The following is a 22,431-nucleotide window of genomic DNA, read 5'->3' on the forward strand; positions in this document are numbered from 1 at the left end:
TGAGCTCTTGTGCGTCCGTTCTATGACGAATGTTAGGATTTCCAATAAAATTGTTATCTCTGTCTGTTGTGGTACTGTTTTGAGAAAACTAGAGTTGCTCCCAAGTATTTAATTTATTCCGTATCTCTTCCCAAGTTACCACTCTTGTTAGGTCGTTTATAGCACTACATGTTATTTTTGGTCAATACGGCTACTGTATACTTTGTGTTGGGGATTTCTTTATGTTCTGTGGTAGGAGGAATTCACCGCTGTACCGCGTCTGTGACGGCTTCCTGACTTTCTGGATTTGTTTTCTGTCTTACTATGTTAAGTGTGAGTCTTTTCATCATCTTTATCATGAACAGCTTTTTTTACTAGCCTTCTGCCACTCTGCCCACGATTCCGGAGTGTATTGTACATTAAACTCTTAAAAAACCTGAAATTATGCACTTTCCTGAACATACAGGCTTGACACTTGACAGTTACAAGAGTGTTCAAGTAAGGTAGTACACACTTTAGGCCAAGAGCTGTGAATGTTTGTCTTTTTATATGCTGGTGTAGTTTAAACTCGTAATAGTACAATGGTCGGACTACGCTAAGTCAAAGACAGTACTACGTCAGCTCAGGAGCATTTGCACTCAAGCAGTCTAGATACGTACAAGCTGTAGTAGGCCAAAAAAAATTTTATTTTTACGCAAAGCTCGGCGTAATCGTCTCACCCTCACTTTATATACAAATATACTTGCCATTATAAGTAACAATAAATTCATGATAAACTGGTAGTTTCTATTTTTTTTGTATATAGTTGGTTTTGTCAGTAGTTAAATTTTTGTGTTTAATTTTAAGACGCTTTCGATGTAAATTTTAGGTTTGCTTGATGTGTAACTGCCATAGAGATTTGAGCATAGAGTAAACAAGGGGTAGTGCTTTATGTAAGTAAAAACGATATAGCCAACAAGAGAGACCGCTGCCCAATCGTACCCTCTGTCTCTGTCTCACCCAACTGTGATTGACTTTCGTCTACTGGACGTCTGACTTCTTGCATTCTTTTCACTCCTCTGTCTCGCAGACAATTAAGGAATAGGTAGTTTTTAGCCAATCACAGTGGTCAGCTAGAAAGAGACAGAGGGCACCATTGGGCAGCGATCTCTCTTCTTAGCTCTATCGTGACATCAGGCCTCTTGTTTACTCCATGCTTATATCTCTATGGTATCTGCACTCTTAATTAGCTTAGTAACTACTCCCTTTATTTGTTTATTCATTAATTGATTTTTTGTATGTAATGTTTATGTTTTGTATATTAGATATATCATTGTGTATGCAATTATGTGTTACTACCAATGTCCTAAAAGTTTTCGATTTAGTAATAGCATCAATATATTTAAATTATCTCTCTGCTTATTTTTTGGGGGGTTTACGAGCATAGTGTACAAGAAACAATCAAAATGTATTTACGAGATTCCTTTTACGATGGTTAATATAATAACAATACTGTGTATTACCACGAGTTGCTTTTTAATCCTCTTGTGAGTTGACTTGTTGTCCCTTTCCCCTTGTTTCCTTTTATTGTGCGATGTATCTCGTATCGTGTTTGTGGCTGCTGTCTGGGCTTGTTGTACCGTGTTTGCTTTCTGTCTTTATTTCCCTAGGTGTAGTGATTGGTAATTGCCTCTAGTATTCTGGTATATTAGTCCACTGGATTGATTCAAAATTGTTTTTTGGTTGATCTCCTCACAGTGTTAAAGATTTTTTTTTTTATTATTTCTTACTTTTTTTTAACGCTTTCTCTAGATTCCGCCTATTGTGACGGTTGGACCACTGAATCTGGTGTCCGGCGCTTTTGACACTTTTTTTTTGCAATGAGTGATATATTCTCATTTTTTAAATTTTATTACGTTAATTGATTGAGAATTTTTTTTTTTTTAATTTGGGAGACAAAGTAGTTTTCGTGCACGAGACAGTCCTTTAAAAAATTTTGTATGTATGCCACTTCGGACACCAGCTGTTAGTGGGTTTCTCGGTGCGGAAATAAGTAAAAGCACAACTTCCAGTTAACTTATACTTTAGTAGCACTACTTGTATTTAAGGAAAGATGTGCGTGTCTTCAAGCCTTGTGGGCCTTGTCCTTACGTTCTCGCGTCTTTAACTAATCTCTTTTTTCTGTCTTCCTTCGCTTTCCCTATCCTGTCCCTTCTTTACCCTATTCTCCTACCCTTTGGGCCCAGGCCAGTGGGAGCGAACGTTAGCATTGCTATATGCAATCGTACGTAACATATCATATAAACAATAATAGGCCAAAACTCAATATAATTTGTTTAGACTAGTCTTGTTATCTGAATCCAATTTTGCTTTTACAACTTTCATTTTATTCCTTTGATCAAACGCACTTTTTTATTTTTTTCTACCTATATTTCTCGCAGTGGAATAATGACAAATCTATACAAGTTTTTCAAATTTTAAGCTATCTATTACTTTAATGCTTTTTCCGACTTACAAAATATCTGTAAAATTTTGTTGCTTCTCTGTTCTAGCCTCCCTATTTTTTCATCCCATTCATATACTGCTCAACTAAATTGTGAAGCTTTTGGTCCCCTTTTTCAACTTCACCTTTTTTTTTTTCCCTTCTGCTCTGCAATATTATGCATCAAATATATGATTTTATACTTTTTTTGATGAGTGCTTGTCATCGAGCTGAATATTCAATTCTTTCAGTCTTTTTTCTTATTTTTTATTAAATTTGGTTCATGCTGTAACAAATTTTAATGAACAACTGTAGTCACTTCTTCGTTATTGCTCTTCTTTTTTTAATTATTTCGACTACTTTCCACTCGTTATAAATATTATTTTTTATTTTTTTTCCTTATCTTCTTTTTGCTACGTTTCCTTACATAATTCTTCTTCTTTTGGCTTCGTACAAGTTCTCACTTTTACTTTCTGGCACTACGTGATTCTATGCTTTTCTGTCAGATATTTTAAATTGTGAAATTTTATTTTATTCTCATTCTTTCATATATATATTTAAAATATATCAGGCAATTATTTTTAGGTTCAAATAGTTGGATTAACTGAAAAAGTGGTAGAAGATTGTGATGAAGTACTTAAGTTAATACAGCACGGGAATAATGTTCGAACAAGTGGTCAGACAAGTGCAAACAGTAACTCATCAAGATCTCATGCTGTTTTCCAAATTATTGCAAGAACCTCTGGAACTCATAAAGTTCATGGAAAGTTTTCATTAATCGATTTAGCTGGCAACGAGCGTGGTGCTGATACTTCTTCTGCAAACAGACAGACTAGTAAGCACATTTTCAGGCTTAAATAAAAAATAAAACTCAAAATAACAATTATTTTTGTATATATGTATCAAAATTCATTGATGAATTTTTTAATAGTACTGTGTTTAATTTTTTTTTGCAATAGGTTGAAATCAAAGTTGTGTATTTTATAAACATTCCACAAAAAAGTGTCCTACGAATAAGCTCCACTTTACTGTGTGAGTGATTGATATCACAATGAAATCTTTACTAGTTTTTCTCTATGAAAATAAAGATAGCATAAATATGCATTGTAACACACGGTTGCACAGTCCGTGAGGAACATTTCTTCGAAATGGCTGTTATATGTATGTATGTGTGTGTGTGTGTGTGTGTTTGTAAATAGTGACTTCACGTGCTTCCAACGTTTATATCAATAACATGGTAGAATTATGCGGACGTTCGTATAATTCCACTTTTGTCCTCATAATAATTCTTACATACATGTGATTGTCCACATAAGTCACCTCTTGACATACACACACACACACACACACACACACACACACACACACACACACACACACACATACATACACACATATATATATATATACTAGCAGCCTCCGTCTCGGCTTCGCCCGAGACTTACTAAATGGAACACCGTAGTGTGTTGACATGTAATGTGAAACGTTTTCAGTTAGAAATTTTACATTTATTCCTGACACTTCTCAGAACAAAAATCTTATTACTAAAAACGTATTTGTTTGCAATCCATACAGTTTATTAGGTCAAATAATAAGCTGTAAAAATTAAAAAAAATATAATTATGCTGAAAAGTATCGTGCGTTCTTTATGCCATAAAATAATCGTTGGACATAAGGAGCGGTTAATTATCAGTTTTTCCCGCGTAATTTTCAAAAAGGGCTATTTTTTAAAGATGTTAAGATTTTAAACTCCAAAAATATATATTAAAAAAAAATTTTTCTTTCTTATCTCACAATTTATAGTTCGACGTCCGATTGCCCTAAAAAAGACTAGTGAGTTTTTTAAGTAAACTCTTTCTTGACTAAAGCTTACAGCAAATTTGACTACCTGGATACCTCAGGGTGATCTTCTCTGGCCTGCTATTGAAGACCCAGACTGATCAAGAGAAAAATTACAATGTCCGAAGAATTGGGGATAGTTGCAGTGCTCTTTCCCAACGTCTCCTGGCATAACGTCGAAGACGTTGGTGTCTAAAGCACCTTTTTTTTGCAGACTCAGTTGTTCTGATGATCTAAAGTGGAGAGATTAGTAGAGATTGGTTTGTGATGCTTGCCCGTTGGAGACTCTCGTTGGCTCAATTTTTTTTCCTTCATAGCTGTTAGGTACGCCCAGCGCAGACCTTAGAGGGGATCGGTGATTCCTGATTGAATGCTTAGAGTTGAGAGGGTAATATAGGGTCGTCGGTCACCGGGGTTCCCAGCCTTGCGACGAATAACTCCGCTTGTGACAACTGCCAGTGAATGACTAACTTGGTTTAATAGTGGCCGGCCTTACGTAGTTTTTCAGTCGACGAATAATGTTTCTGGAAATGGTAGTAAGAATGTATTTGTTGGCACGGTAGTTTAATCTTAGGGGGCCCTTAAAACAACCGATGAGATTGAAGGTTAAGTAATGAACGTTAATACCTATAATGGCCTCTGAAAAAGGCCAGTGATGAAATTTCTAGTTATTTCTTATTATTATGCTTAATGATAGAGATCAAGCTGTGGGTAGCTTGACTCTTACCCTCGGAGTCTCTGTGTACGGAAACCGTACGTGAGGGAGATATGCCGCTGATCGAAATATATCAGATCTTCCGGTCGTTGCCCGAATAACGACCGCTTATCGTTAGTCGGGAAAGTGGGCCTGGAGAATACCTTCTCTGTAGGTATGCCGTTGGAACGACCACTGAAAAGTTGGCAGTAGTGGTTGTCCGTACTCTTTAGGGCTGTCTTCCCTGGCGTATATTTGTAGTAAAAAATTCTCTGAAGGCACCAGGCCAGATTGTGGTGCGGCCATGTAACTCTGAAGTGTCGGAGCAGGATGTGATCTGGCTAGACACGTCGCCTGGTATTACGCCGCAGACATTATTGGTTAGAATTATTTATTTATCAGTGGCACTTATCAATCCTGAAGGTTTCAGATGAAAGTGAAGACCTAGATCACTTCCCTTTCGGAGAAGAGCGTCATCGGTAACCGGGATACCAAGCTGCACGACTCCAGCTACATTCTTAATGCAGCTCGATGAACTGCCCGTCGATGATTGCAGAAAAAACTGCGACGCTCCGACCTATTATAACCACACTGATTTAATTCTGTTGCAGGTAGCTTCCATTTTATGTCGACGCCACCTAGCGGATTCTACTGAACTAAAGTAAAAAGCTGGCGTATTTTTTGCAAAACTTTGAGCTTATTTATTGCTATTGTTATCAAATTTTTTAAGATAAAAACCATACTAAAACCATCCAGAAAGTGTCAAGGATCGGTATGCAAAATTTTAGCAAAATCGGTTCAGTAGTTTTCTCGGTTAGCGATTACAATGGTTTTAGCGACCCTGCTTTATATATTAGTAAGATAAGATATATATATCATATTAACATGACTTGGAACTTATACAGATAAATACAAATTGTAATTGTATATATATTGTGACACGGTATTTTGACGTGTCACACGCTTTCCTGAAATGTATGGTTAATATTGAGGACCTCTGAGCTACAGGAAACATGTCTCCTTAATACGGCTTGCTAGGTATGGTGTTGGTTAAGATAATGCGCCTGCGTGACAAGCAAGTATAAGAAAAGTATCTTACGTGGCTCTCCCGCTCATTTATCACCCCCCTTTCTCGTACTACATTGAAGTCGTGGCTGTTTACACGCAAGCAAGCGGGATACTGATGAAACACGCACATCGGCGCACAACTAAAACACACACACGTACCGGCAATGCTGTGAAAGCAGAGGTCGCCTCTGTCCTACTCAGTGGTCGAAGGTGGGGACCTTGCCAGCGCCAGCGTGACGCTGCGTTGGCAAACCCTCGCCGCGCCCGTAGCTAACAAGAGCCACAGCAATACGCTGACATTCAGCTGACTTTCCGGGAGTCCTAGTGGCGACTTTTCTGTGTGTGGCCCTCAACTTCTTCGAGCCTAGACGAAGCGTATTGAGTAAACTGCAGTCTGGTAGGTGCAGCGTGCTTAACGTAGTAGATTTACCGATTGACGAGCAGTTGAGCAATACCCTTGTCCTTAATGTTCCGTGAGAGCCACGCGAGTGTACAGTGAATATTTATTTGATATTCTCCGCCATTTATGGTGTGCCGTATCGGAGAGAAGAGCGTAGCTCGCGTGGTGTGCACGAATAACAAGCCAACCTCTACAGTGCTATATAATTTATAAAATACGTCTTAGATAATACTTCAGTGTTTATTAAGTGTTACTTTTTTAATTATACTTTCACACCGTTGGAGGGCGTAAGAATTGCGCTGGATGCTGAAAACACATACGAATAAAAAGGATTGATATCCTAGAGTGTTACATAGTATTATCTACACAACTTATTGAGTGTCTATTTTATCCAGTCTTGCACCAATCAGCGCATGTAACGCTCCCTCAGCGTATACATAAATAATAGTTTATTGTTTCCCAGAACTGCTCCGCCGTTGCTCTAATCCCCAGCAAGGGCGTGATAATATACATATGAGGTATTCTTTGTGAACCAATTACCCCCTTTCCCCAAAGTTGGTTTGATTTATTTTGGTACTATAAGTAGTCAAATAATAGGTCATTTAGTTTTTAATTCCGAGTGGCATATATATATATTGAGTCAACATTCCAGATCCAATATGGCTACCTAAACTACGTGACCTACAGATTTTCTTCGAAAAAACTACTATAAGTCTCGTGGCATAAACCCTACAGAGGTCTAAAAAGGCTTTAATTAAGAGTCCTTAGCTCTCCTATCAAAAGATGTATGAAAGAAATTTTTTGTCTCCTATAAAATCAAAAATGGCCGAAAAACACGTGACCTACACTTTTCTTTTCAATAAAACTACCATAAGTCTCGTGGCATAAACCCTACAGCCGTCTACAAAGGCTTTAATATAAAGTCTTCAGCTATTCTATCAAAAAAAGTATAAAGAATTTTTTTTGTCTACTATAGAATTCAAAATGGCGGTAAAAACGCGTGACCTGCGAGTTTTTTTTCAAGAAAACTACCATAAGTCTCGCAGCATAAGCCCAACATTTATCTTAGAAGGCTTTAATTGAAAGTCTTCAGCTCTCATATCAAAAAAAGCATGAAGAAAATTTTTTGTCTTCTAGAAAACTCAAAATGGTGGCAAAAACACGTGACCAGCATTTTTTTTTTAAAGCGAACTACTGAGAAAATCACAGTATAAAACCTACGAAGGTCTAAAAAGGCTGAAATGTAAAGTCTTGAGCTCTTCTATAAATAGATGTACAAAGAAAATTTTTTATCTGCTATACAATCCAAAATGGTGGCAGAAAGACGTGACCTACGGATTTTTTACAATAAAGCTACTGTAAGTATTGTGGCATAAGCCCTACAGGGGTCTACAAGGGGCTTGAATAAAGGGTCTTGAGCATATCTATCAAACATCGTATAGAAAAATTCTTTTGTCCAATATGAAATCTATAATGACGCCAAAACACGTGACGTAATATCCTTTTTTTAGTAAACTGTAAATCTCATAGCATGAACCCTACAAGAGTTTGCTAAAGCTTTACTTAAAGGTCTTGAGATTTTTTATCAAAAGTCAAATTGAAGAAACTTTTTGTCAGCTATCAAATTCAAAATGGTGATCGAAATCAACTGATGTTTTGTCTACAGCTTTAGTAGCACAGTAAATGTAGGCCCATTGATCCTCGTATTTAATTTAATTATAGCCATTTTGGATTGTACAGCTAACAAGAAATACACATCTTATAATATAAGAGCTCTAGACCTTTTAATTTAGGCATTTGTAGACCCCTGTAGGGCTTACGCCACAAGACTTATAGTAGCCTAATTGTAAAAAATCTGTAGGTCACGTCTTTCTGCCGTCGTTTTGGATTGTATAGCAAACAAAAAATTTTCTTTGTACATCTTTTTATAGAAGAGCTTAAGACTTTACATTTCAAATTTTTTAGACCTCTGTAGAGTTTATACTGTGATTTTCTTAGAAGTTTGATCAAAAAAACATGCTGGTCACGTGTTTTTGCTGCCATTTTAAGTTTTCTAGTAGACAAGAAATTTTCTTGATGCTTGTTTTGATATAAGAGCTAAAGGATTTCAATTAAAGCCTTTTTAGACAAATGTAGGGCTTATGCTGCGAGACTTATAGTAGTTTTCTTGAAAAAAGCTGTAGGTTCGTGTTATTGCCGCCATTTGAGATTTTATAGCAGACAGAAAATTGCTGTTATACAACGGTTGATAGCAAAAGCTCAAGACTTTTCATTTAAGCCTTTTTTGATCCCTGTAGAGCTTGCGCTGTGAGGTTCATAGTAGTTTTCTTGAAAAAAAGCTATAAGTCACGTGTTATTACCACCATTTTTAATTTTATAGCAGACAAAAAATTTTTTTCATACTTATTTTGATACAAGAGCTCAAGACTTTCTATCAAAGTCTTTTTTTACCCCTGCAGGATCCATGCCACGAGATATATAGTAGTTTTATTGAAAAAAAAATCTGTAGGTCACGTGGATCAGGCAGACACATTGGATCAGGAATGTTGACTCAAGGTATAGGCCACTCGTCATTAAAAACTAGATGCTCAGACCTTCTTTTTGACTACCTACACAACTTAAATAAATTAAACGAATTTTCGAGAAAGGGGGGTCATACGTTCACAAAAAATTTTTCATACATATATTTAGAGAAAAAAAATAAATACATTTTAACGTACTGTACTTATTTTTTAGGCTTTATTGTAATCGAATACATGTAGCCTTGGTACAGTAAGGCACATTGTTACATTATATTTGTTACATATTACAAGTAATAGTTACACATGTTACATGATTGGTTACATTTTCACATTATTGGATACAGTTGTAGTTCGTTGGTGCACTGATGATGTCACATACGTGGATCACCTCCACAGTGAAGGATCTATGTGGTAATTCATTTTGCTGCGAGGAAGTTGCTTATCCTTTCACGAGGAGAATTGCGTGGTGAAAAAGGACATGTGAAAATTTACAGAGGTACTTGCTTGGGAGAGTCACACTGGCCGGGAAAAGAACCCTTAGTCTCGTGCGTGCCGTCCCACAAACCAGCCGTCCGAGCCACTGCGCGCTTGACGCAATTGTATGTTTGTTGACAATATCGGAAGTATGCTGACAGTCAGTATTATTTTTCCATATTTTTAGTAAATATCCTTAAAGCATGTAATATCTGCATAAGTCCTATTCTATGTAAATACACAGACACACACACAGCCACACACACATACACATATACACATACTCATATATGTATATATATATATATATTCCTGTATTATATAGCGAGGTTTTGCACCCCCTGCTCCATCCCACCTCCCCCCGCTCCCCCTAGCTCCCCCCAAATGAGGTAGTTATTTTTTTATTTCCTTGCATTTTTCGAGTAATCCTACTTTTTTGCTAGCTCCCCCCCCGTTGCCGCTAGCTCCCCCCAGCTTCCTTATATATAATGTGAGAAAATTTGTAAAGCCTTATGTATTAACCGTTACGAATAGTCTTATTTTCACATATAATTTTATTTGTTGCTTACGATGTTTATTTTGATTACATTCTCTAAAATTTTTTTTTAGGTGCTCTGCTCTTACGTAACCTTTCCCACAATTTTGACAAATATTTTTTTGAACAATTTTTTTATGACTTTTCAAATGTCTCTGTAAATGATAATTTCTTTTGAAACTTTTTTCGCATTTAATACACTTAAAATTTTTTTCAATGTTTTGGCATTCCTTTGTGTGACGCAAGTAGTTTTTCTTTTCTAATATTATAAAATGCTACACAGATCACATACAAACAATTTTTTTTTGTGAATTTTTTCGTGCGATGATAGACACTCTTGATTTGAAAATTTTGAGTTACATTTGTCACACTGGTAAAATTTTGCATCCATGATGGTGTATCTGAAAACCTATTACAAAAAACGTTAAAAATTTAAATATATAAGACAAGAAATAAGCTAGTATAGCTATATTTATGACCAGCCACGGTAGCACAATGGTTTAGGCTGTGGTTCTTGTAGTTCGGGGGGTTTGGTAACGCATGCTCACGAGCTGGAGACTCGGCCTTTACTCACTTGGCTTGCAACTCTGAGAATCTACTTTCTCACGTGCATATTTCAACTGTGATCCGATGGTTCGGAAGCCATATAAAATAAGGTCTCCTTTGCTATGAAAGTAATAAATGTCACAATTAAATCCGAGGTGGTCTTTCATATGCTCATGACGAAAGCACATATAATCATAGTAACACAGCATTGCAGAGTCTACAGGGCACAGTTCTCAGAAATGGCTGTTGAATATATGTGTAAAAAAACTATATCTATGAGAGAGAGAGTAATATATAAAAAATACCTGTAGTTAGGCACTAACTACCGCCAACCTCACGTCCCGTAACACGTCTACGTTGGACCTAGTTAAGCAGCCTAGTCAGGTCTAACTTCTAGGTCCCAATTCATCAGCTATTCGAGGTGGGACGCGACTACGAGCGCCAAAGAGCTTGAACAATAATAAACGGAGTGGCTAAAGTTAAAACTAAGTATTTTCCTATGTAACGTGTTCGAAAAAAAGCGCAAATTGAGCATCATTTCATAATGTGAGAAAGCATCATGCGGAATTAACTCACACTAAATCCTGATCTACGAGTCTCAACTCAAATAGATACCCACTTAAAAAGTATATGACAGAATTCCATGTGTAAGTACTTCATGAAAGCCATACGTTATTTCGTGTGGTCTTACATATGGCTTTGCATAAGGGATTTTTGGTTGGTGATGCAATAAGTAATGTCGTATCGAAAAACATGGAATTATAAATTTAAAAAAAAAAAACAGTTTTTCATCTAAAAATAACTGCAGAATAATGTTATGAGTTATTAACTATTGACTAACAGTGTTATTATCTAGATAATAACTTGAAAACAAGGTGGTATGAGAACTATTTCAGAAATAAAAAAAAATTAAAAGATATGGATTTTCTTATATTATAGAAAAATCAGCTAAATCCCCTTATTTTGGCGTTATCATCTAGATGGTAACTCATAAATTCAGCAGCAAGTAACGCCTTATGGTATTCTAGAGTTATTTCTAGCTGAACGTTTTTTTTTTTTTTTTAATTTGTAATTCCATGTATTTTTCTATACGGCATTACATATGGCATCAATAATCTTAAACTTCTTATGTAAAGCCATATGCGAAACCACATGGAATGCCTTATGGCTTTTCCAAAGTAATTACACATGAAATTCTGCCATTAATTTTTCAAGTGGATAGCCTAGTTGAAATTTTCGATCGGGAATGTGTGTAAATCTGACGTTCTCAAACGGCAGAAAAATCTAAAAAGTATAAAACTGAAAGTATATAAACCAAGACGGCAAAAGTATTCGCGATTTATTTTTTTAAATAGCAAATAATTAATAAGCACCAATAAATTTATATTTTCATGTAAAATTATATAAGGTTGCTAAAAAATTATTTAATTAAAGAAATAGTTTTGTATAAAAACCTTATTGAAGCTTCGTTTCTTCCGGGTTACTGTGACATCCTACTTACTGGCCTAGTCACCGCGGCGATCCACTTACCACCAATGAGTGTGGGTGTATTACCGCATGCATTAGTCATACCTTTTAATTGATATCGCACACGTTATACCATGAGCATAGTGTGAGTATCTCTGGTGATACACCTTGCCAATTTATCTGACACTCTCTGCACCAATAGTTTGACAGGTCTACTTGTCATGGTGTAGCCTTTCCCCGGACTAGACTCCGTATTTCAGGACTCCTCGCTGATTCGGCTGGTGCTCTCTGCAAAAGCATTAGATCCAGGTTAATTAGCATCCGCAGAGGAGCCCTCTGTTTCAGGTACTACTCCTCGCTGGAAATGCTGGTGATCTCTGCCTGGCATTGGATCTGCTAACCCCTACCCATAGCTCTAACACTATTTCGCATTAACCCAGATCTTGAGATTTGTAGGGCATGAAAAAAATCCTGGGATTACTCTGAAGAAAAAACTCTGCTCCACAAAAAAATCTGCTTCGAAACAGTTGGGGTTTCATAGAAACTTTTTCTCTTGAAAACAGTTTTAAAAAAATCTGCACTCACTGGAAATCAAACCCGTGACCTCTAGAACGGCCTTATATCGGTACCAAGCAAGTTAACTACTGAGCCAACGCCGCTCCTTCACAGAACATGGTCATTCATGCTTTTTAGTGCTATTCACAGCGTAGAGCAATCGTTTAAAGAACACCAGGGCTCTTATCAGGTTTAACGGACTAGTCGCTTCTATTGAACGCTTATCTCGACAAAACAACTTTTTTTTTTACTTATAATGACTTTATCTGTGAGCTTTTCAGGTGTTCACTTTTTCAAAAAGAAAGTCTCAGAGATACAGACATGATCCAGAGAAATTTACTGCTTTAATTTACTGCTCTTAAAAATCAGATAAGTGTGTAAAAAATATCTTAATATTTTTTGTCTTAACTTCAATGTATGACCTCTTGAGTGTCTCTGGCTAAGGGGCTAGTGCACTAACCAACAAGCCTTCAAACCTTTTTAGTAATAACAAAAAAAGTTTACTAATAACAATGATTGGCTGTCATCAAAAAGTATCTTGAAAGTAAAAAATAAATTTCTTGTTTTATTAGTGGTACTAACTTTAGTGTGTTGTCAATGCTTTCCACAGCTTTTTTAACCTCCTGAAAAATTTCGTAATCTTCTAGTCATGTAGCGTAATTTGATAGATCCCTAAAAAACGATGTAATATGTGCAGCTTACATAAGGATTCTGCGCATTTTTATTATGCAGAATTTATTGTAAACAAAAAATTGTTTACTTGTTCATAACTATAAACTAAAACAGTATATTACGCGATTATGAAAAAAAGTACGGTATTTTCTTCTGGGTGTGAGTTGACACCCGATCCGTTGCGATAGCGAGGTGCTTTCTTTTCAAAGACCTGGAAATACGACGTTTCGACATAATTTTGTGGAGAGAAATATAACATGATTTGTCAGATTTAAATCGCGGCAACCATGCAATTAATAGCACAGTATTTTTCCGATGAGCAGTACATGCGATTTTTTAAATTGGAAAAAATGTTGCCCTTTGCTTTCTGAAAATAGAGAACACAGTCATACTTTTATAACGTAAAGGCAGGGGTGTAATACACAATGTTTTTTACAAAATTTTTTTGTACACAATATATTTTTCTTACTGAGGGTTCTTTGTTCACAAATATACGTGATCAAAATATTATGCACAACAATTTTTTTTTATTCATTACTGGTAGAAAAAGTATTTTTTCATACACAAACAAATTTTATTTAAATTTATAATTTAAGAATATAATGCAATACACGCCTAAGTATAAAGCTCTTTTCCGTTAAATAAATTAAAAAAAACTATACACAAAATATTACGCTTTCAAAATTTTTTGTGCGAATACTTCACCACGCTAAAAATGCGCTAAGCAGGTAATACTCAGTTCTAATATGCCAGGATTTTAGCATTTAATATCTGTTAAGAAATAAATGCTCAAATATCTCCGCACAAAAAACTGTTTTGGATATGAATCGCACAATAACATTGGAAAAGCAGAAGTTAAACTTTCACAGCAAGTACCTTTCGAAGTAGCTTTTTTTTATCCTGTTCGTAACTCACCCAATACTGGAGGCTAAACAGGTGGCACTGGACCTAAATCACATCTAACACCGTCTCTCGGGAATGTCATGCTATAACCTTCTCAAGCTTCTGTTGGAGCAAGACGAGTTCGTCGGCCCCCTAACTAGAAACTTAAATAAATCTCGTACTATACAATACGAAATCCAAGTCAAACCGTGCAAACCCTTTCACCTTTCGCCATATCCTTGTTTAGATAAAAGTAAACATTTCATCGAGAAACAGGTTCAAGAAATACTAGCAGGAGGTATCATCAAGCTATCATTCCTACCATACAGCTTTCCTATCAGCTTGTCACCTAAAAAGGACTGTACGATACGCTTCTGTGTGGACCTTGGTTGACTAAATTCAATCACAAATAGGTCACAGTGTGTACCCTACATACATCCTGTGGTAAAGCTCAAGGTGAAACTTTCTAAGCCTCTACACTTAGCTCAACCACACTCAGATTGACCGTACGTACTTCAGACCGACACAAGTGCTCATGAAATGGGGGCTAAATATGTACCATATAAGACCCGGTGCACAACGCAGCACGAAGTATGCATTGCATGCACCAAGACGCATGTACCCTAGTATCAAGTGGTTTCGCCCACTGTTGTCCACATCCTTTGACTCTATCTCCAACGACCAAGGGAATCTACATCAGTAGTTGTTGCAACACTTTGGCCCCTCAAAACAAACCCCCACCACTCAGGTAGAGGTCTGTTTTGACAAAGCCAAAGTGTTGCATGTAAGTATTTGTGAGGTGGGAGTACGAAAAACCTTGTCAAGCGGAAGTGAGAACATATGAAATCGAAACGATGTGGAAAGAAAGGCAATTTGGTTTTTTAAGGTTAAAGAAGGTGCTGATGTGAAATTTCTTGGATTACGTTTTATTAAACAATAAAGTATAAACAACAAAAGTTCATCGCCGCATAGCATTATTTGACAAGGTGATTTTTGATACATTCGATGTAGTCAATTTATAAACTGTGTCAAAATTTATCTTTTGACTGTTGGTATAATTTATTCTAATACCTTTTACCTTGCAAACGTACTTTTTATCGCCATTGAGCTTTTTATACTTGTACGCGTAAAACTTTGGCTCACCAGATATAAATGATGTTATCTCTGTACTAATACTTTTATCGGACAATTCGTCCGTAAGATAGCGAAGTGTTAAATCGGGTTCTCCTTTTCGACTCACATAAAAAACAGAGCCCGTGTTATTATATAGTGCACGTTGCCCCAATACGTGTATGTAGCTAAACAATTTTAACCGAGCTTGAGCCGTAACAAAAGCTGCTGTAAGTACGTTAGTTGACGCACTTGGTGTTTAAGCCTCCCCTCTATAGCTCCAGTTTACGTACAACCTATCATCGTTTACAACCAAAATACCGTTAACATCTATTCCTGTACTGGTAAGTAATTTCGTCAGTCTTTCAGCGGACGTTACGACTTCCATTTTTTAATTCTTGCGTTGGCCGAATTTACTTCATAAAGAATTCAGACAAAATTTGGCAACAGATCTTAATCCATCATTAAAATTTAATTCACGTTTATCGAGGTCTAATCCTTTAACCGCTCGTATTTCATGAATATACGTATCCTTGGCTTCATGACAAAAGATCTTATGTGAGATATTGTGTACAATGTTGAGTCTTTTCATGTATATACCCCTGTTGATGCTATGAATCATAGAAATAAACAAAATAAATGTATTCATGTTGTTGTTACTTAACCGTATACTTACTCCTTTTCCTTATAACGATGCAAATTAAAATATAGAATAAAAGTAAAAAGGCCGAATTTTTTTCGGTATACTCGCTTATTAATAATTAATACAAACACATACACAAAGAGGGTTCAGGCAATCATAGCAGCGGATTGATAAAAAAATGGGGGAGGGGGAATTTACGGTGGTTTGCCCAGAAAGTCTCTCCAGTTCAGGTGGAGGGGATACCTCCTCCTATAGTAAGTTAACGGCGTCACAGTGGCTCTGTTTAGAAACTGAGTCTCGAAAATTAATTTTATTTTATCGATAAGTAAGTATTATGCAAGTAACTAAAGTAAAAAAGTTATTTAATTACTTGCATTAATACTCACCCATCGATAAAATTAGATGAATTTCTAATATTTTTATATATCATATAAGCAGGTGTTGACAGAAAAATTGCCGAAAACTATGAAATGTAGCAATTGAGGAGAGGTTTCAGGTTCAAATGCTGGTCAAAGTGGCACTTTTTTTAATTGCTACGTATGACAATTTTTCTACAAATCTGTAGTTTTAACTGAAAAAATTGAGTTGCCTTGGCAATCTTGAACTTGATGGGAAATGTCGATAAATTCAATTACGCACAAAATAATTGGATGTCCCAACATTATCATGGACTTGATTTCTTTGAGGGTGAAGTACTTTTAAAATCGATTTTTCAAATTTTGTATGACATTGAAAGAAGTTCAAGAAAAATTTACGTCAGAGGTTGCGGAAAGTGGTACGATTCACATAAAATAGCTCTTTGTCAAATAATAAATTTAGAATACGATATTAACTGTCCACCTTTGAAAGATTTGTTATGGGATGTATATTGTATGCATCATCACGCATTGAAACCATATTACAAAAAACATTGATGTGCCTTAAATAACGCTCATAAACTGGAATCTTGGCTCTGCGAACGTAACAGACATCCTACAGATACTGCAAATCCTGTTGCAAATCACAACGCGTACTAACAGTGTGTTCCCAGCCGATCAGATTCTATCGGTGTGAACGAAACCAGCAGTACTCGCCATTAACACTGACGATCACACAAAACCAGGTATGCATCGGGTTGCTATATACGTTGATGCACATTCCAATGGTTTATATTTCGATAGCTATGACATTCAACCTTATGTACCGAAGCACTTTAATCGATTTCGTAAAAATTGTAAGAAACTGCGTTAGAATGTCAAATGGTTACAAAGTATATCTTCCAACGTATGTGGTCAGTTTTGTTTCATGTTTTTGTTTTACATGAGCAATGGTTCAGGTTTTCAAAAATTTCTCGACAATTTCTCCACTGATTTAAAAAACAACCACGAATTTGCCAGACTTTTTATTTCAATGAGATGTAGGAAAATACTTTAATACATGTATTAAATACACCGTCTCATGATTTGATTGTATGGTGCTAAAATGGAGTAATCTTTACATAAAAAGATACACTATACGTGTAATATTCCAAAATAAATCTCTTGTGTATTGCATACACTGTCTCATGATTTGGTTGTATGGCGCTAAAATGCAGTAGTTTTTACATGAATAGATACATTATACGTGTGAGATTCCATAATAAATCTCTTATAAGCATTAATAGTAGTTTTTGTGACTGGTAGCGCACGCCACCAGGGGAAGTATCAGACTCCACTAAGAGACTTATTGTGCTTGTACTGGTTGGACGCTCACCAGGTGCAATCGACGTCCAAAAATCAAATAAACACTGAAAGTACCAGAATGAGATGGTTGTGTTGAGAAAATAAGTGAGGACTGTATTTTGGATCCACAGCACGACGTTGTCGAAATTTTAACACTCGAATAAGAATAAATAACTCTTTTCCGCTGATGAATAATAAAAAATTTTTCTAACAAAATAGCTTGAAATATCTGTACTTTTCTCTTTTGTAATATTATTTATCAAATATCCTGGTTCTTACAATTATGGAAACAAGTCAACGAATAATAAAATATACGTTTTTTATCATAAAAGTTATCGATCCCTTTACAGTGGTTCGATATCGATACGCTTACAAATATCAGAATTAATAAATAGTGCAGCCGTGATACTTAGTTATTTTGACATAATCCATAGTAATAATTATTTCCTTCATCGTTTCATTTTTAAATGAATTAATTAAAATTGTACCCAGTTGCTACCTTCAGTATCATTTAGTTTAACTTGAGTTATCAGTAAACTATATTATTTTTCACGAAGCATATCGAATGTTACAAGTTAAAAAGCTCTCCTACGTTAAATAAAATATTAATTATTACATTATATAGATAGGCAGTACTGATTCAAATTCTCTTTAATGTTTTTAGGAGTAAATTTTAGGAATGCATATTACTTTTTATTAACAGTCTATTGGAACAAACAATATTTCAACTTTCAGTTCAAGAAAGATCACAACTTCGGTAAAGTGAAGTTACACAAATAATATCACATCGCTTGAACGCTGAGTATGTCACCTGCTGTCCACTTATTCATTATTTAATTTGCAGTAACAATTAGGTAGCCTATTTAAGGTAATGCATTTGTATTTCTCTTCGCAGTCTCACGTCCTCATTTAGTTTTATCTCTATGTACGTAAAAGTCATAAGTATATACAGTAATACATATCTTTTGTAAAAGTGTGGCATTTTAGAACAAACTTCATGATCATATCATTACTTGTTCATGCTAATAACAGATTTTGTATTCAAAATTTACTACCTCTTAAATGATTTTAACATTTGTTGATATAATATCTGAGAAAACTAATCGTACATATTGATTCGTAAAGTTAAAATGTACTTCTGCTGATACAAATAAATATTTATTACGTGATTCACCCCCTTGTAAAATTATTAATATACTACAATGTATTAAAAAAATTATTTTACTTCGTTAAAAAAATAATTACTTGAAAAAATACTTTATACTTAGTTTAAAAAAAATCTTCACTTATTTTGGTGCATATAAAAATAAATGTGAAGATATTTTATTTCAGTAGAATGTTCACTAATTTAATCATGAAATTATTAACTTACAAAAAAAAAAATCTTAGTCACTTGTGTAAATTCAAAGGCAATTCAATATATCATTTATTTCAGTATAAATAAATAAATAATTCTCGTACCACAAATAACCGACTCATTTCTGATACTCCAATAAGCTTTTTTTGTGAGTTAAAAAAGTATAACATAACAAAAATAAACACAAATAAATTTGTCTCACTATGTCTTTAACAAATGCTTAGTTTAATTTACTGAGTATTAATTCAATTGAAGCTTCATCAACTTTTGTAGATTATGACATAAGATTGCATTTATTAAAATGGAAATATTAGAAATCTAAAACTTTTTACCTATGAACGTTTAATTATAATTTACTTTTCACTTTAATAAAACCTGATTTTCATCGAGCTGCTTAACAAAATAGTTACTTTCTTGCAGATAGTTAAACGAAAGAAAACAAATCCTTGTACTACCTTCTTGTTGAGAAATAAATTTTACGAACTTCGAAAAACGATTTGATCAATTTAATAGTAGCTTTAATTTTTTAATTGACATCTTTATGAGGGCAGTTGAAACACAATTGTAGTTGCTTTTGATACTATATAGATTATGAGTCATACCTTCGAAGCTGTTCAATATTCGATTGATGAATGGCTATTTAATTATAAAAAACTGCTAGCACATAGTTTCGTGACATTCTAACTATTCATTCAAGGCATGCATCGTTAATATAGGTACAATTATAATTAAAAAGAGGAGATAAAATTAGTTTATGAACAAGCCAATAAAATGATGTAACTATTAAGAGGACACACATAGATTTTTAAATTGACCAAGTTTCTACATAAAAAATTTTCTTAATTTAAATTACTATTATTGACATAAAGCAATAACAGTATAAAAAATAAATTATTAAAACCAATCGAATAATTATTCACATTAAAAAGTCATGAACGAGACTAATATAATGGTTTTTATATGAAGGAATTTGTAAATAAAAGAAATAAGTAAAGAAATGGAGTTGTGGGCACTTACTGTTGTATAAACTTTCGATACAAGAGATGCAAGCTCGATGTTTACAAGGTCTCGGTTTTTGTACACTTTCGATGTATAACATACTATGCTTACTAAAACTATTGTTGTATTGATATTTTTTATAAACATTTTCCTGTACCAAGAAATATTAACTTATTTATCAGAATGATTTACGAGTTAGTTTATCGTGACTTGGCAGTTTTCGAATACCTTTCAATTAACTGTTTCCAATTTTATTATAAGAAAGTTAATTTTTATTATAAGAGAATTTTTCCTCTAAAAATGTGTAGTTGTATGTACAATTGATGTAATGATTTAAATTGCCCTCATTTTCTTTTGCTTTTTCATGTCATGCAAATATTTTCTAATAAAATGAATAAAAAATAACGTTTCATATCCTACATTTTTCATCTAATAATACATTTCGTTACTCTAAAAATGGGCCTTTATTTTACTGTTCAAAAAAGCAAAATGAAATTATAACGTAGCATTTCAACTGCTGCATACTAAAAAATGCGTTAAAAAGTGCTACAACCTGTGAAGGAAACTGGCACAATGCTTAAAATCATTTATTCATGTTTTAAATTGCATACGTTTAAGTTTATTAATATAAAAAATTGTATGAAAGTTTTAAGCAAAATATTGTAACACTGAATTTTCTAGCCCTATGGGTGTTTTCATGCTGACTAGGAGCCGTCCCAAATGCCATCTAAAACACCAAAACATACTGATCTAATATTTCAATACTCTCTCTCTCTCTCTCTGTCTCTCTTTGTCTCTCTCAGTTGGAGTAGAAAATAACTAGGATACACATGCTATACTGATAAAATACTCATTAATTCATTTACATAAGATGTACCTTACAAAGAATTGACGCTACCTCTGACACTAACTCGTAATACTCGCAAATTTACACACACAGACATCTCCACCCATATGTCTACGCACGCCTTCACACACACACACACACACATGCACGCATACGTAGTTATCTTAACGTGAGTGATCCAGAGAACGGTTAACTCCGAGGTTTTGACAACTTGACTTAATGCAAGAATACTTGACCATCACGCATTACTTTTGACTGTGAACTATGCTACGCATCAACTCGACGACGAGAGCTCACACTGCACAGTATCTCTTTAGCTTGCACGAGATCCTACCGTAGTGGACTGTCAGCCATACTAGCTGATCTTTTGAGACTCAAACAACTTTGTGAACTGACTTGCCCCCCCGCGCGCGCACACACACAATGCTGTCCTAGCGTAACGGACAGTCGGCCCCTTGCTGATTGCCGAGACTCGGACAACACCATACCTATTATGTCCTACCGTATAGAACAGTCGGTCCCTTCTCGATTGCCGAGGCTTGGAAAACGCTACACCTCGAATGCACTACCCTCACAATACCTCTAATCAGCGAAGTGCTATAGCTCCCAATCGTCCTGGATGCATAAGCTCGCCTGTCATTCCAGTGATCACACCCCCCTAGCTCTCGTCCCTCACTCGAACGTTCTTCTCTCAGACAATCTGATCTGCTATCCCTCTCACCTATTTTTCTCGTAGGTGACCGTAACCCAGGAGCCAAGAAGGCACTCACCTAGTACTCTAGGGTATTATCAGCCTCCTGGAAACTTGTAATACTGTTTTTACGCTGATTGATGTTTTCCTAACCTCAATTCTGCTACTATCAAGCTGTTACTGTGCTGGATGACTCTTAACAATCTGCACCACGCATTGTACTCAGCTGCCTGAGCGGCCACGTGGTGCATCTTCCTCTGGACTAAGTCATATTGTACGTATACTGCTTCATTAACTGAGTGCTCTACCTATCGATAAACTGCGATTGTCTGCTTTCTAAAATAATGTAACTTCTCTCGTCGTCTATAGATGGGGTATAGAGTGGTAAATAGTGCGTTAGTATGTCAAGCAGTTCACGTTGCAGAAAAGTTTTCAAACAAATTTGCGAACCTGATGTAATGTGCTTAGTCTGTCACAAAAAATTTCACACGAGTTGTCTGAATTCATATAACCCTACTGATAATTCTTTTCTTTGTTGCTAAAAGCACTGTCCTCTACCAAACACCCCAGCTTACCTTGAGCTTAGTAACTTAAATTATTCTCCTTAAACTCCCTCATCAGTAACTTAAAAGCGACTTAGATCTCTGCCATCACCATTGTCAGAACATTCAACCAATGCAGCACGTGTTGATGCAGCTCCTATTTTTGTCTTGGACTTCTGTCTTTACTTAGAGTCTTTTTCAGAAAATATGGCTAATCTACCATCATGGTTTCAGCAATGTATGGTAACCTATGTTGCCAATATGAAGGAAATCAAGGAGATACTAAAATGTTTGGATAAAAGTATCATGGAAACTGAGATGGGTCTAACAGAGGTTACTCATCGTTTGGTAATTAAAGAAAAGGCTTCTGCTGACAATACTGTCGCTGCCACATCACAAAATCAGTATATGGTATCCACTGATCGTTGTGAGGTTTTATTTTCAGGCA

General features: G+C 35.4%; 1 protein-coding gene across 5 annotated transcripts in view; it reads left to right on the forward strand.

Annotated features, from left to right (window-relative positions):
• The window catches only part of Klp10A (kinesin-like protein 10A), a 592,557-nt gene that overhangs the window by 380,892 nt on the left and 189,234 nt on the right, over nucleotides 1-22,431 (forward strand). For all 5 annotated transcript variants that reach the window (XM_089594987.1, XM_089594986.1, XM_089594990.1 and 2 more), the window contains exon 7: nucleotides 3,026-3,275. In XM_089594987.1, the coding sequence (XP_089451113.1) occupies nucleotides 3,026-3,275 (250 nt within the window). The remainder of the gene's footprint in view (nucleotides 1-3,025; nucleotides 3,276-22,431) is intronic.

This window comes from Copidosoma floridanum, unplaced genomic scaffold (assembly GCF_036245765.1).
Source record: "Copidosoma floridanum isolate Cflo_tuat_1 unplaced genomic scaffold, Cflo_Japanese_pri ptg000022l, whole genome shotgun sequence".
In the NCBI taxonomy this organism is placed as follows: domain Eukaryota; kingdom Metazoa; phylum Arthropoda; class Insecta; order Hymenoptera; family Encyrtidae; genus Copidosoma; species Copidosoma floridanum.